We start from the raw sequence: 15991 nt of genomic DNA, 5'->3' as shown, positions 1-15991 counted from the left end.
TCTATCTTCTTAACGTCAGAGTGCTGGTCGTATTTTCGATACACCAAGTGCTACGATATAATTAGTTTAAATTTTGAAAAACAAATTTAACCAATTGTGTTATTTTACCTGGTGTATCGGGTCATATTCTCGGCATACTAAAAAGTTTATCCTCTTAACAAGTTTGTAGGTTTGGAAATTTTGAAACAAACAAAGAAAGCACAGTTCTCAAGGTAAATTTAGTCTAATTCTTCTTTTTAAATATGAATTCGGCTCTGATCAAAACAATTATATTATAAACTATGATAAATTTAAACAATTAAAATCTACACGAAAATACCTTAAAATAGCAAAATACAAGCAACAATGAAAATTAACAAGGTCTGACGATGTTTAAGAAATTTCACTAGCAAAAATATACAATTCTGATGGTGAGTAAATGAACCAATCTCTTGTTGCTCTCCTTTACAATCTCTCTTACGATTTTCCTACTATTTAAAGTACATTTATATCACATAAGACCTATTACATGTACACTATGGGTTGAATATAGGAAACTAGGTTCCTAAAGAAACACGAAAAAAAAGATGGAAGGAAAAAAACCGACATGCTCGATCCTATTTACCAAAGGGTTTTTGACAATATTTGGACTAATTACGTAGTGGATTAATTTCTAAGAAATATGAATTTAATAACAATGTAGGTCAATAATTCTCCTTACCAACATGGTTATTTTATAATTTAAATAGCTTGGGAGTTCAAATTTCATTTTGGTAAGCTTTGTCTCAACCGTGCATAATTATAAATTGGGTGATGTTAGAGAGTTATATTTTTATACTACATGATGTGACGGTTGATAGTTTGATTATATATTTAATTCATTAAAAATAAATACAATTATCAACCACCACATCATTTGATTTACAAAATATAATCTTTAAGATATGATCTCGATAGCATTTTCCATATGAATATAATCTGCGATGTTAACTTGGTGAGAGAACGTATTGTTTTATAATTTATTGTAAGATGGTTAATAATATTGCACCAAATCCCAACCATTTATATGCAATTCATGCAAAGGACCCATGTGATTCTCACGTCAACTTCCACATGAGATATCAATCACGACGAGACCCATAATTTTCTCTCTGCACGCACCAATGCATGATGAGTGCCATAATTAGCGATCAGACTTAGGTTTTTGTCAATAGAAGTTGAGAAGTGAGGATTTACTATTGATAAGGGAGGGGGAGAGTTTAAAATTATTACTAATTTAGAAGAGAGAGAGTTTTTAACTTGAAATGCTTGGGTAAAAATCCTAAAATATTGGACCACATGTAATTTGAGAAATGAGTACTTGCGATTTGCTACTTATCAATGGAGGATGGATTTATGCTTTATTAATCCGATAGCTTCAAATGTGCTTAATATGATCTCAAATGAGTTGATAATGAGTATCTCAACCTCTTTAACTAATTCTTCATCTAGCTAATTGCTTTAGTATCTTACTTAGTTACAAGCTAAGACTCAGCTAAGACTCAGCTATTATCAGTATTAGTAAAAGCCAAACCTTGCCATTTTAAAAATCTATAATATTAATTATTTTCTTGACAATCAATTTTTATTCTATACTACATTAAATGTACAGAGAAGAGAATTCGAACTAGAGTACAAGAAGGTAAAAACATTGTTTTGACCAACTAATGTTTGGAGAACTTTTTTGTTGTGAAGGGAACACTGGCCCAGTACACCAAGTGCCAAGTGTTATGATACAATTGGTTGAATTTTTTTTCTTCATGTTTCTAACTAATTGTATTATTACACTTTGTGTATCGTACGTACTGTGTTCCAGTAGGCTGAAAAATCTTTCCAATGTTGCTTAATGTAATTTTTAGATAAAGTTGGACTTGTAGGCAGGGAATCCCTTTATGCTTCTATATATATATTGACCAATGCTTTATCAATTTTAATCAATGATACAAACAGCACGCAGCAATCAATCATTGTACTCTTTGAATAATTAGTAGCTTTATCTTAATATATGCATGGTACATTTGTAATTGTAACTTAGCAAACTTTGGTCCACATAATTAAGCTTCAAGATCACGCTTTGCACAGAAATGAGCAAATAATTGAATTCTTCCACATCTTGAAATGTGATTATGCAAGGATATTTTTGCTCATCACTCTTAAGTGATGGTGACGTTCACCATCCTATTTATCATCATTAGATGAATTTAAATTTCGAGATACTTATAGTGGATAGACGCAAATTAATCTCGAAATGTTAACTCATTTAACAGTGATAAATAAGATGAGAGCATCACCAGCGCATCTAAGAGTGGTGAATAAAAATGCACCCGATTATGCAAAACTTAATTAGCAACAGCCTGTATGGCACTTAAGTAGCTAAACCTTTCACAGGTCAGTTTTCTCTCTCCTCAAGAGTTTGATTATTATCCCTGAGACGACGAGCAAAGAAATAGACACTTCACAGACATACTTGTCTCGAAGCAGCTCGTAGTCTAGCTGATTCAAGTAGATAAACAATGACAGAAGTCGTAACTTGGAGCATTGTTTTATTAGTATAGTATATTTATATATGTTTCTTAAAAGAAGGTTCACACACCAACGATTGAAGGTTAACAAGTCATTGGCGTTAATCTAAGTGGCGAGGGAGGGTGGAGTAATTAGTTTAGAGTTCGATCGCTTGAAGTATAATACAAGGATAAAAACTTATGTTGGGACAAGAAGAAAAAGATAATATTTAACCTTTTACATGTATGTGTGACTACACAATCACGTGGTCGGACAAGCAAACTTTAGAATTTATCCTAAACAAATCTTCAAAATAATAAAACCACAGTAAAGTAGAGAGAGGAGAAAATGCAATACTGGGGCTTTCTTTACGTTTGTGTATGGGGTGCACAATTACGTGACCCGACCTACAAACCCAAGAATTTGCCATGAACAAACCCTAAAATCATATAACTCATTAATCATTCAGACTAGATGTGGGTTGGTGATGTTCTTCAATCTCTTGTTGATCCAAACTCACTCCAAGGCCGAACCAGCCCAATGTTAAATTTACCACAACAGTTGTTTGCTATTTCGTATGACAACATTGACAAGCCCAAACATACCAAACATGAAAGCTCTCTCTTAATCGGAATATCTCCTTTGGTATGCATGGCAAAATCAGCCATAAATAAACAAACAAAACCACAGTTGTTTACATACCAATAAATATGCGCATTATTTTGTTTGGGTGTGGGAGGGACCATGCTTTTTCTGGTATGCATGCAAGTTGCAACTTCTGGTTCTGTGTTTAGGGTTTAGGTATCGTTTCTGCAGGCAGGTGAATTCTGCAGAGGACAATAATATATGCACATGAAGCCACGTTTCTTCAAAATCCTTTGCTTCTTCTTTTATCACACGTTTCTGTCTGTGGCTCTCTGCGCGACTCTGTCTATCCATTTACTTTTTAATATGCCAAGTTTACATCCATCCCACACTGTTTTACTGCAGATCTCACATAACTGTTTTGCAAAATGGAGGAGGAGATGACCTGTCCATTTTCCTGCATGTCCTCGTCTGCTTAATCTCATAGTCTCTCTCTCATTTGTCATGGCAATCACAGTGTCCACAAATTAGTATGTCACATGTCATCTGGTTCATAATTCATCATGCATACCACATTAACATCTTGGTTGTGCTGATAAGATTAACTACAAATTTTATCCCTAAAATTATACTCATGTGTTACTTTCATGGTGATATTTATCCTCGATATCTCAATCATAGGTATAGATAAAAGTTATACGCAATGTAAATGAATGTGCATTCCTTATCGGATAACTAAAAACATCGGTCAATATATTAGTACTAATATATATAAACTACTCTAGAGCGTACTATACTGAATTTTCTCTTACAAATTCATATTTGATCATGTTCGTTGTTTGTTTTCATGTAACTTTTTAAATATAACAGTAAAAATAAAGAAATGTACGTGGGAAGTAAAGTGTTGTTCCACCCTTCTGGTTCATGATCTACGGGGGTCCTATTTGAATATTCAAAGCCGTATGAACATTTACAAGTTACAAGGACGCCTACCCACCACCTTTGTTGGTCCAGTCCAAATTCAATTGCTTGTGGTAGTCTGGCCATGGAACTGCAGGGTACAGTCCCATACTGATTGGACATGGCATTTGTCTTTCTTGCACATTCCCATGTACATGATGGACGCTTGGGAATTGTATAACAACATTTTTCATGCGGCGCTATCTAATTAAAAAGCTTTCCATTTTTTAACGGGAAGAGATATTCTTTGAATATATACATTCGGAGTCCAAAGATTAAATAATCTCGATTTTTAAAATTTAATTAAATGGTTAAAAGTAAAGAAGTTAGTAAAAAAATTTAAAATTACAATACTTTTTTACCATATGGTCAAATTTAAAAACCTGAATCATTTGATCTCTGGACTATGAATGTATAGATCCAAAGAGAATCTCTTTCATTTTTCAATGATGTAGCTTATGTATATGGTATTTGTTTAAGAGTATCTTACGCATTGAAATTTAGCTGTTAAATTCTCGGTCAAGGATTTAGTAGTGTCCAAATCTTGTCGTATTAGAGTATTTTATACATGAGATGTCATTTTACCGGTACATTAAGCAACTAATGCAATTTAAGTGAAAATATTTTAAGATGTAATAAATCTCACTTGATAATAAAAACATTTCTGACTGTATTTGTCTGATAAAACATTATCAGGTGGGTGTAAAAGCATTTGAAATATTTTTTAATGAAGCAATTAATTTTAATAAATATTTCCAATTTCTAATAAAGCACTTCTTCTTCTTTTTTTTGTCAAAAGGAAAACTTTATTAAAAGTACTTTCTACACCCTAAATTTAAAATAATGAGCCACAGATCACGAGACAATTATCACAAGAACCATATTTATGGAACCGGATCCAAATATATTGAGTCTACTGAGTAGGGGATTTGGATCGTTGAAATTTAATCCAATGACTACAATTACTAGAACTTTTAGAAAATTTTCTATTTGTAACCGTTAGATTAAATTTGGGAGACTTTGGATGCGGTCCCTAGTTATGAACAGTCTTTGACTGAAACCTTGTTGGTTTTCAATTTTTGATCAAAGTCCCTGAAATTAATTGATAATTTATTTCTATGTACGTTACTATATTTTTTAAATTAAAAATTAAAATTTATAATTGTTTATAGTAATGAGATTTTAAATAAAAAACCATAATTTGTGGGATTAAAAATATTAAAATATAAATATACTATTGTGTGTGTGTGTGTGTAAACATGGGTATATTCATAAAAAATAACCAAAAAATTATTGTATCAAAACATGGGTACATTCTTCAAAATGGGTACATTTAGCAAAAATAAAAATGGGTACAAATAAATAAAAAAATATGGGTACAATACAAATAAAACTTTAAAAAATATGGGCACAAAAAGAAATTAATATATGGGTACAAATTAAAACTGAAAGGAAAATTGGTACAAATTAAAAAAGGGTTGCAAATTAAAAATGGGTACAAACTAAAAATAAAAATATATGATAAAAAATTTAGCCATAAATATAAATATACTAATTGTAACATTTTTAATATTAAATGAATATATTTAGAAATAAAAAATATTTTATTATTGAAATAATTAATGATATTATTAATACAAAGGACCTTGATCAAAAATTGAAAAGTAATAAGGTTTTAATCAATAGAGTAGTAAAAATAAGGATGAAAACCTAATTACTCCATTAAATTTCAATAGTTCGGATTTCCTGCTTAGCAGACTTAATTTTATTGAGTCCGAAAAAGATCTGGTTCCCATATTTATAAACAAATGCAGCGGTGCAGTGGTAGTAGCTAGTATGCTAGATTTCCTTTCCACTTGTTTTCTTTTGGCCGGTAAAAAGAAGGTAGATTCTATGCCCTTCCACTCTTCGTGCTCTTCTATATTTTTTTGTTTGTGTGGTTACAGTTAAGTCATATTAACATTTTATATTATTAATTATTTTTATCTTATTATTTCTATAAAAAAAATATAAAATTTTAACGTAATCACACAAAATAGAATCGCACGGAAAATAAGAGGGCATAGAATCTGCAGTAAAAATTTCCTTTTTTTAACTTTTTGTCCACTCCTCATCTGTGTCTACAGTTGCAGAAAGAGAGAGAGACCATACAAAAATGTCCCGCATCTGCATTGCAATAAATACGTTTCTTTGACCCTCCAATGTTCCCAAGCTTTCAGTGTTTCCTCAAGAAACTCCAAGAAACAACACCCCCTACCCTGAGCTGTCCTTTCACCCTCTCTCTCTCTCTCTCTACCCCCTCTCTCTTTCTCCCGATTTATATAGATTAAGACCTCCACCCACCGTTGTTGCATGCCCTGTGATCTCAACTTCGGTAACAAAATACCCACAATGCCTCCTCCAGTTTAGCTTCTGATTGCATTCTCGATTGAAAGTTCGAATCTTTTCAAATGGGTTGCTGTTTAAGCACCGCCGCCGCCGGAAAGTCCTCCGCTTTAGGTGATCAGAAGCACCGGCATTCATTGGTGGGCAATGAAGAGTCAAGATCTGGCGCCGCCCGCGAGAGTGGAGGACCTCCGCCAGTAGACGTAGAGACAGTGAAAGAAGTGCTGTCGGAGACACCGAAACCCAAACCCAAACCTCTACCGCAGTCTTCGCCGCCGCCGCTATTCAAACACGAGCCAGTACTAGATCGAGATCAAGAAAAAAGAGCAGCTTCCGACGAAGAAGAGTTACCAGTGTTCGTTTCGTTGAAAACTAAACTCGACCCAGAAAAGATTGAGCAGAAAATACCCATTTGCAACAACAATGGCGGCGGCGGAGGAGAGATCTCGGAGGTGTCGGAGATTTGCAGCCTGAGTGAGAGCATGTCGGCCACCACCGTCACCAGAGACGACGACGAAGAGGTTCATCAGAGGTTAGTCAACAGGTCGCCGATGAAATTACGACAAAACCGGGACTCTTCAACGGGTCAAAGGAGAGACCGGGTTGTGGGTAAGTCTCCGACCCGGAGAACCGAATCCTCTCCGGGTCGGAGATATGGACCAAATGGTGCTGGGTCAATGAGGTTGGTTCAGAGCAGAGAACCGGGCCCGGGTCAGCAGCCAATGTCCAGGCGTGGGCCGAGAACCGAGTCCAACCGGCGTGATCCGGGCGATAGTTCCGGTCGGAGGTCTAGGTCACCCTCCACGAGGATTACGGAAGGCGGTGGGGTTAATAGGGCCAATGCAGGTCGGAGCCCCTCGGCCAGAAGATCCGGAAAGTATCCGACTCGAACTGCAATTGGTCCAATTGATAGTTCGAGTTCTGGTCCGACCCGGAGAGTGGTGGAGGAGCCCAACAAGGAGGAGGGTACGTGGCCCACCACCAATGAGTCTCTCGACAATCCACATGTTTCCTTGGAGTGCTTTATTTTCTTATAAGGTGCTGCCGCCGAGATGTCACAGTAACGATATTTCAAGTTGATTATTAAGGGGATAGCGTTGAATTTCTCAAGTTACTCTCCTAAATTTGGACCTCCATCTCTTTTTTTTGGTTTAGAACATAGAAGCTAGAATCCCTAGTGTACGTTTTTGCTTTCATGGATCTTCAGTATATGTAAATAATTGTTATGTGGATGGGCAATATGGGAATTTGGGGTACGATATAGTGATGTAAGAAATGAAGTTCCTGACTGTGTGACTGAAGAGGGCTGAAGGAGATTTGATTTACCTAACCGATGGTGTCACAGATTTGTATGGATATTTGGACATGTAATTGATGTCTGTTTTTAGGGTTTCAGCTGCAACAGCTACGTATTGGGCAGTCCATTATATATTTTCTTGGGATTGAGAAGAAAGTTTTAATTGTGAAGGAATATAAGTAGTACATCACGTGTTTTAATATGAATAGTAAGAAATTATATTTTTTAAGATAATAACTTTTTAGCATATATAACCCACAATTTATTTAGTAACACGTGATGTATCATTTCATGTAGCAGTTATACTAAAAATCTCTCGAGATTGAGATCCTTCCTTGACTAACACTTCAGCGCTTGCAAATCTAATAATTCGGATTGTTTAATTTAAATCATGCAACTCACTTCACAAATAAAATTATGTTCTCATTTCTCTCTCAGCCCTTGATTATTTTTTTTTAAACGGTATAAATTACTGAATTCGTTGATTCCATAGTTTGAGACTAGAAAAGGATCTCAATCTTTTTTCTTGTACTAGTTTATGTAAAATCTCAATTCTGCACCAATATAGTCATGACACAATTGATTGATTTCTTGCACCAAAAATACTGCCAAGTTTCTCTTGCTCTTGATCACAAGAGAAGCTTTCCTACACATATCGGGATGCCACAGTTTGTCTACGCTAATAATGGCACGTAGAAATGTTAAAATAGATAATATCGCGATGTTGCACCGGTTGCCATGTTGACAACCACAGTTTGTTTGTGTAAAAACGTACTTGGGTTGAAATATTTCACATCAAGCATATCTTTGAGAAAATAAGAGTTTAAATATTCTAACACTCAACTCTAACTAATAATGAGACATTTTCTGTTAAAACTCCACACCTGACGGATTGTGCAGGTGGTAATTACCAAATTGGGGACACGATCAGTGTTGTTGGAAGTTGATCTTTGACCGGTCTTTCTGATAATTCTACACTTAGCTATGTCTAGCGAGTCATTTTTGCAAACAATCACATTTTATATGTTTGAAAGAAAAAAAACCTTGTCTCCACAGTTTTAACGAAAAAAAAAATACTTGATTTCTTACATGTGCTGAGGTCATCTCTTCTTATAAACAAATCATTGTTTAATACGCATGCATCAGCTCTCTTCTTTTGTGACTTTAATTAGTTATTTTATACACACGTCAAAACAATAATTTACAAAGTAAGAATAACTTCTTCTACGTAAAGAACTAAACGGTGTATATTTTTATAAGTTAGTCTCACATATGCGTCAAATTGTCATTTAGGCAACAGAAAAAAAGTGAGAACCCTGCTTATAAGTTTTCTCAAGTTGAGTGTTAAGTAGTGTTGAAGTGTATTAAAATTTTAGAATAATGTAAAGAAATGCTAAAACTTAGAGAAGTCGGTTTCAATCATTTCAAGGGGCCTTGTAATTTTGTGGTTTCCTTGCTACTTTAACTTTTCTTAGCTTTTGCTAAATTGCTACTGCCACTTATGACATTGTTTGTACAACCGTGAACCAACCACACAAAGCATGAAAATTTCCATGTCATCCCCATTCTTCGGCCACTACTTTTGGGAACCAAACCCAATAATATATAAAAATAATTTGCATCTTATGATTGTAAGAAAATTGTAGCAATGACCCTTTAATTTTAACTCAGATTAAGCAATGGCCTCTCAACTAAAAATTCATAATCATTGATCCCTTAACTCATCATGACGTGCAGTTATGGTCTTGAATCATGTTGGAATGACTATTGCTACAGTTGAGTTAAAGTTGAGAGGCCATTACTCAAATTAGGTTAAAGTTGAGGGACTGTTGCTACAATTTTTGTCATTTGGTTTTTCATATTTTCCCCTTGATTCAGCATCACGTGCATGACACGTGACTCAGTTTAATGAAAGTTCTAATGGAGTTGACGAAAACGAACATATAGCTGCACGTTTTGATAAGTTAAATGACTAATGGTCACATATTTTTAGTTGAGACCCTTACTCCAATTGAGTTAAATATGAGGTACCACTACTACAATTTCTTCATATTTCACAACTTTATTCAACAAGTTTTCTTCAACTAAATTTCCTAATTTGGTAATCCAATAAAGAAAATTGAAGAAAATTGATATCATTGTTTATTTTGAAGTGCCGGTAACAGCTCTCAAATTATAAAATGGAGAATATTATAGAATATTGAATACAAGTGAGCAATTTGTGAACTGAAACTTGGACTAGGAGGGAGGGAAAACTAGCTCATTATTTTTTGTAACCGTTGGAGTGGGAGACAATTTGGTACTAGAAAGTGGTCCTATTCCTAATTTTGTTTATTCCTTCGTAACATTGTGCCGTTGCTGGTTTTGGTTTTCATGGATTTAGTGGCTTATTTATCTGCCAATATCCACTATTTTTTGAACTTTTGCATAACTTTTTTTCCCGGTGTCCTTTTCATGCAACCCACTTTTTATCCAATCATATATGTGAAATTGGATAGTCAGAGGTGGGATTTCTCAGGTTTTCAAAGTTTAAATTTTGAGCACAAAGTTCCAATAACCTGTGAAAGATTATGAATAGCCAAAACGGCACTTTCAGATTTTATTATATTTGATTGAATTGTAGTATTTGGTGGTAAGATTCATGGTACAACACCACCAACAAAGTCTTATTCCACTAAGTGTAGTCGATTGTATGAATCCTTAAATATTACTGCACTCGATTTTGCGTCAAGTTATCCGTTAGCTCAAAGTACTTTGTATATTTTCTTAAAGTCAATTTCCAAGTTTTCCTAAGTCTTCCTCTACCCCTTTTTTCCTGAGCCTCTATCTCGTAACTGCATTTTTTAACCAAAATATTTATAAATTTTCGTTTCATATGTACAAACTATCTTAACCGATTTTCTCGTCTTAGATGGGTCTTCAAGGGAAGAAAAACTTCGAAAGCTGTTTGGGTCAAAATTAGGCTTGAAATGTGTACAACAAAGTTGCATCTTCCTACCATTAATAGACTTTATCATATTTTTCGGCCCAACTGGTATCACATGATTCACGTGCAGCTAAAAAAGTTGCATGTTTTCCAACCATTTAAACTCCAGACTCCACTTTGTTATACGAAGTCTGTAAAAAAAGTTGAGGTTTTGTCTCGAAACCAATTGACAATGGGAAAAATAGCATAATTTTTTTATAAGCATTCAACGACCGTTAACTTTTCAATGTGAGAACTCTGCACATTCTCCCACACCTCTCACATGTGTAGAACTTTAATCCACACGCACGGCCAACATTTATTGGGTGACCTAAGCATTTGTGGTATTTGGCATTCGAAAGTCGACTAACCTGTTCGGATATTATTAATAAAGTTCAGTTTTCACAACAAAATCAATTAGCAATGGCAAGGCCTCCTCATAGCTTATAAACTTATGAAAGGTTCAACAAGACAACTCTCCAAATTTGAAGTTAAAATCTTATGGACGATAATTGTTTCTGATGATACACGAATTTGTACTTTTTAAGTGAATCTGAGAAGGGTGATTTGATATAACGGCTCTAAGGTCATCTCCAACCGACCCAACTAAAGGGTCATAGGGCTAAAAATAGCTTGGAATGACACGAAAATCGTCTCCAACCGAGGGTTTGGGCAAAGGGCTTGTGAGCCCAAACCCCCAAATTAGCCCAACGGGTTGGCCATTTCCAGCCCTCCAGTGCTAGAATGTCAAGCTTGACATTTTGCCAGTTCTCTAGCTTAGCCCATTTGAATGCCAATTGACGCCAGCTAGTTAACGTCATGTTGCCATCGAAATTTGAATTTTTTTTTTTGGACGAATTATTTAAAAAAAACTAATTTTTTTTTCTCTTGACTGACGTTAGCTAGTCGTTGCTAGCTGACGCTAGGTAGCCGTTAGCATTCAAATAGGTTGAGCTAGAAGGCTGGCAAAATATCAAGCTTGACATTCTGAAGTTGGTGGGCTGTAAATGACCATCAAGCTGGCCTGATTTGAGGGTTTGGGCCCGATGAGGCCTACAAGCCCTTTGGCCTAACCCTCAATTGGAGATGGTTTTCGTGTCATTCCAAGTTATTTTTAGCCATGTGACCCTTTGACCGGGTCGGTTGGTGATGGCCTAAGTGCTGGTGCATGACCCCAGCGAACTGTAAAAAGAATTAGTTGTTATCAGTATATAACGGGCTGAATAATCTGCTATTACTCGATAGTCTAGGCCAATCATAAACTGCTTACACTTTACAGAGAAACTTATGACTTTCTAAATCCATTTGATGGGAATTATAATCCATCTCCAAGGATCCAAAGTCGCATTTCGAAAATGGCATATACAGAATCAGGTACTATTGCCTGAAGAAAAATTGGGCAGTTTGGAGTTGTCGTCTTCAAATTCTTCTGCTTCATTTCGCGATCTCATCATGAACAGAATTTGATACGAAAAAAGCGGGCATTTCGTGTTTGGTTTTGTACTTGTCAACTTGACTTTGCGCTTATGTTCGAGATGGAGGTGGAGGTGGGGAGTTCGGCAATGAAATGTGTTGCTGCTGAGGTAAAAAAAAGCGTTCTGGAGGGCAAGGCACGGGTGCTGGGTGTGCAATGAAGGTGGGGATATCGTCTCCAGGCATCAACACTGAAACTCCACTGGCATACACAGTCATCTGCATAAAATCGACAAAATTACAAAGTGATAAGCTTACAACTTCGGAAGTATAAAGAAATGAAGTTGGCTTGCAGAGAGTCAGAATTCGACAATGCATCGATGCACAAACTAAATACATAGAACAATGACAGATACAATCAGGTCATTTCTCAACTCCGGATCCAAATTTCCATGAAGATCGCATACTCAATTATGCATATTACGCCATTTTTCCAGCAAAACAAATCAGTTCCTACATCAGAGGCCAAACTCCTGAGCTTGTCTAAGAATGTCAAGTGGAAAAATGTATCATTCTATCTTATAATACCTAGTGAGCAAGAACGATTTACGCGTCCTATTCCAATGCAACAAAAGATTAACAAATGAGGGTTAGTTTCTACTGCTAATTAATACCGTTATGTTTGCTTCCGAGAGATACTTCAATGTGCCTGGAACACGGGGTGGTACGCCATATGTTATTATACAGTGGAGGGAAGTTTTTTTTCAAGTGTCCCTCCACTTGTATAATGACATATGAGGTATGCGCCCGTGTTCCAGGCACAAGAAAAATCTCTTGTTTGCTTCCATCGAATCATAACTTTTTGCACATGCTTAAGGGGACCAATCCACATATTTAACTTACTTATAAATTACATCATGGGAATACTGTGAACCAAGATGCCTCAAGATATGGATAGCCTGGGTAGTACTATATTACTCTGGCAGCAAATAATTTACATAAATAAACAAACAGCAAATACCCAAACATTAAACAACATTTTTGAAACCTAATCACATGACTGTGTTTGATGATGTGTTTTTCCAACTTATAAGATAATGTTTGCAATGTCACCCTAACCACTACCATATGCATTTGACTTGTGCTTTTAAAAATAGGGTTTAGTGAATGCTGATAGCAATAGTTAAAAGGACCGTCTGCTGTACTTAATTTGAGCCTGTTTCAATACAACATCACTGTCGGGGGACTACAAGTTTCTGCGAATCAGACCAACTACAACGTTGCCTTTCCCGGTCAGCAAAGTTTCCGGTACAAGAACTAAACAACAATGCCAACAAACTGAAGACAAGTTCAGAACACAATCGACCTATGTTGTTCTTGAAATCTTATCTATTTCGGTTTTTGTCGAAATCTATATCCTTGCAATCATCTGGCAAAGTTAAGAGAACCTTATTTTTAGGGAATCCTATGTTTGAACATTGAAAGGACACTTTGAAACAAACTAAGTTGGATTCGGATGGAAAGTTTTCGTTAATAATAATATGCACTACGCCTCTAGTCTCTTAATTCTCGTTTGGTTTTTTCAATCCAAAGACTAGAAAAACATAGTGTCACATGAAAAAAATGCGAGCGCGAAAATTACTAGCCTGACTCCAACTCAGGGCTCAATCCGTGCCACATCATAAAAGACTGGCAACGATGGTCCTGAAGACGACCGTCATTAACAACGATGGTCCTGAAGACGACCACCATTAACGGTGGTGGGACTAAAAGACCAAGTCCGTATAGAACGGTCCAAAGTCGCCTTGCTTGGAACCAAACACCAACCAACCACACAACAGACAACTACTGAGATGGACCCTTAGGGCCTTAACCACAGACCACTCTATTAATTACAGCAAAGCTACAATATGTAGGAAAAAGATCAAATCAAACACACTACCAGAAACACCTGTTGACGGGAGAGAAACTCATCTGCATCGGGAATGTTACTGCGGCGGTATTCCCGTTGCAAGGAAGTTATTCTCCAATCGATGTGTGAAAACCGTAATTAAGTTGGTCATAGTAGAGAGAACGTCATGATGGTTTAAGGTATGACAAGTACAAGAAATGCATAGCATGTAATTCATTTCACTGTTAATGAATAGAAATTTGGTGAGTAAAGGGAAACATAAAAGTCTGTGAACTATGACAGTTGATCAGGGCAGTGTACCATTGCCCTTTACCTGAGCTAAAAAACCAAACTCCGTAAATTAGAGTACGTTTAGAATATCGCACTGTAGAAGAAAATTTTGGAAAGGCAAAACCTTGATTTGAGAAGTTCAATGAAATTTTGCAGAAAAAAGAGAGAGAAATTATGGATTTCTAGAGAGCTAAAAGTAAAACCCCCCAAACTTAGAATTCCATTAATGACAATGGAGAATTGTAAATAATCTTGATTATGTCAGAGAGATAATGATCACCTAGGCTCAACAAACAAAATAACTGTCCCAAAAAAACAATTAGAGAAAGCAAACAAAAGCACTTTCCCTAAAAGCCACCACCATTTCCAAGTTTGCTACTTCTTTCTAAAAATTAGTAAAAACCGTAACTTTTTCCCACAAATCACACCAAAATGCAATTCAAAACAAGTTTTCTTTAAAGAATTTGGTTGGTGGGTTGCTTACTTTTGGTGAAGGGTGGCTGAGCTTTCCATTGAAACCCATCTGGGCCTCAAGATCTCCACCCCCACGGCGGCCGGACGGCGACAAATCCGGAGAGGTGGGTCTGAGGAACCTCTCGAAGATGGCCATGACTAAGAACATGGAGATGAGGATGGCAGTGGCTACGAACCCAAACGATACCGCATTGACAGAGCTGTTGAAAGAAGGGGAAGGAGGAGGAAGGATGCTTGGATGGTCCTCTCTCAGCATGTTTAGTGGAGCTCCTATTGGCGGCCATTGAAAGCTAACTTCTTTCACAACAAGCATTCTCATCTTTCACCTCTCTCTCTCTATAAATCTAATTGAGCTCTCAGATTTCACAGCATTTTAAGTTAGAGAGAGAAGCAGAGGGGGGGGAGAGAGAGAGAGAGAGAAGAGAGAGAGAGAGAGAGAGAGAGAGAGGAGTTTGTGACAGCAGTAAAGGGTTTACACCATTATCAAAGCTGTGGGGGAGTACTTAAACTGGTAAAACAGATACACAGAGAGAGAGAGAGAGAGAGAGAGAGAGAGAGAGAGATGGAGGGGATGTCTTCACAGAGAAGTGAAAAAACAAATCAGAAATATTCAGAAAGCTATGAAATTTCGGATGGCTTATGCTTCCTTGTACTTGATTTATAAAATAAATAAATTAAAGATCAGGAATTAAAATTGAAAAATATAAGGGCAAATTGTCAATAGTTAGCCACTGAATAAGACCTTTCAGTTTTCTCTATCCAAGATTGGGGATAAACATCGGCTTTTACATTAACTTTTGTACCATGGCTTTAAAGTTTTTCTACATTTCACAAATTACTCTCTTTTACCAAAAAGGTTGAGGTGGTTTTTACTGGTCAACCTCTTTCCCGAAAGTTTTATTATGCATTTTGCATCGGATAGTTAGAAGTTTTTTTGTGCATGACGTCCCGATGTAGTCGATATTGTATCAATATTATCGTAAATGTACTAATAACACGTACGTTGATATGTTTCGCATAAGATAACACCTTATTAATATCATACAAATAGTCTGAACTTCTGTTTCTTAGCTGAACAATAAGACAGTTTGAATCAGTTTGTTTCTTGCTCTTTCCTTTCTTTTTAATCTCAAAATTCTCTATGTATGACCTCCAGATATATATGATACTGTATCAATATGTTTTGTTAACAACGATTATATCAACAAAT

The 15991-nt window shown here is 36.1% G+C and overlaps 2 protein-coding genes across 2 annotated transcripts; one reads left to right on the top strand and one right to left on the bottom strand.

Annotated features, from left to right (window-relative positions):
- The first annotated feature begins 6264 nt into the window (after positions 1-6264).
- LOC126584645 (uncharacterized) lies at positions 6265-7903 on the top strand. Its single transcript, XM_050248980.1, has one exon. It carries the CDS (start codon positions 6516-6518, stop codon positions 7485-7487), a length of 972 nt encoding a protein of 323 aa, XP_050104937.1. The 5' UTR covers positions 6265-6515; the 3' UTR covers positions 7488-7903.
- Positions 7904-11924: 4021 nt separating this feature from the next.
- Positions 11925-15446, bottom strand: LOC126584613 (uncharacterized). The gene is made up of 2 exons (XM_050248944.1): positions 14792-15446; positions 11925-12404 (listed from the first exon to the last, which is right to left on the bottom strand). Exons 1-2 carry the CDS (start codon positions 15098-15100, stop codon positions 12237-12239), a joined length of 477 nt encoding a protein of 158 aa, XP_050104901.1. The 5' UTR covers positions 15101-15446; the 3' UTR covers positions 11925-12236.
- Between the last annotated feature and the right edge of the window lie 545 nt (positions 15447-15991).

This window comes from Malus sylvestris, chromosome 10 (assembly GCF_916048215.2).
Source record: "Malus sylvestris chromosome 10, drMalSylv7.2, whole genome shotgun sequence".
NCBI classification, from domain to species: Eukaryota; Viridiplantae; Streptophyta; class Magnoliopsida; order Rosales; family Rosaceae; genus Malus; species Malus sylvestris.
The sequence above is the reverse complement of the archived record's forward strand: the minus strand, read 5'-3'. Positions and strand labels throughout refer to the sequence as shown.

Coding starts and splice junctions, on each gene's coding strand:
- LOC126584645 (XM_050248980.1), top strand. CDS start 6,516: ATGGGTTGCTGTTTAAGCACCGCCGCCGCCGGAAAGTCCTCCGCTTTA.
- LOC126584613 (XM_050248944.1), bottom strand. CDS start 15,100: ATGAGAATGCTTGTTGTGAAAGAAGTTAGCTTTCAATGGCCGCCAATA. Junction 12,405..14,791: donor TCAGCCACCCTTCACCAAAA/GTAAGCAACCCA, acceptor GATTTTATGCAG/ATGACTGTGTATGCCAGTGG.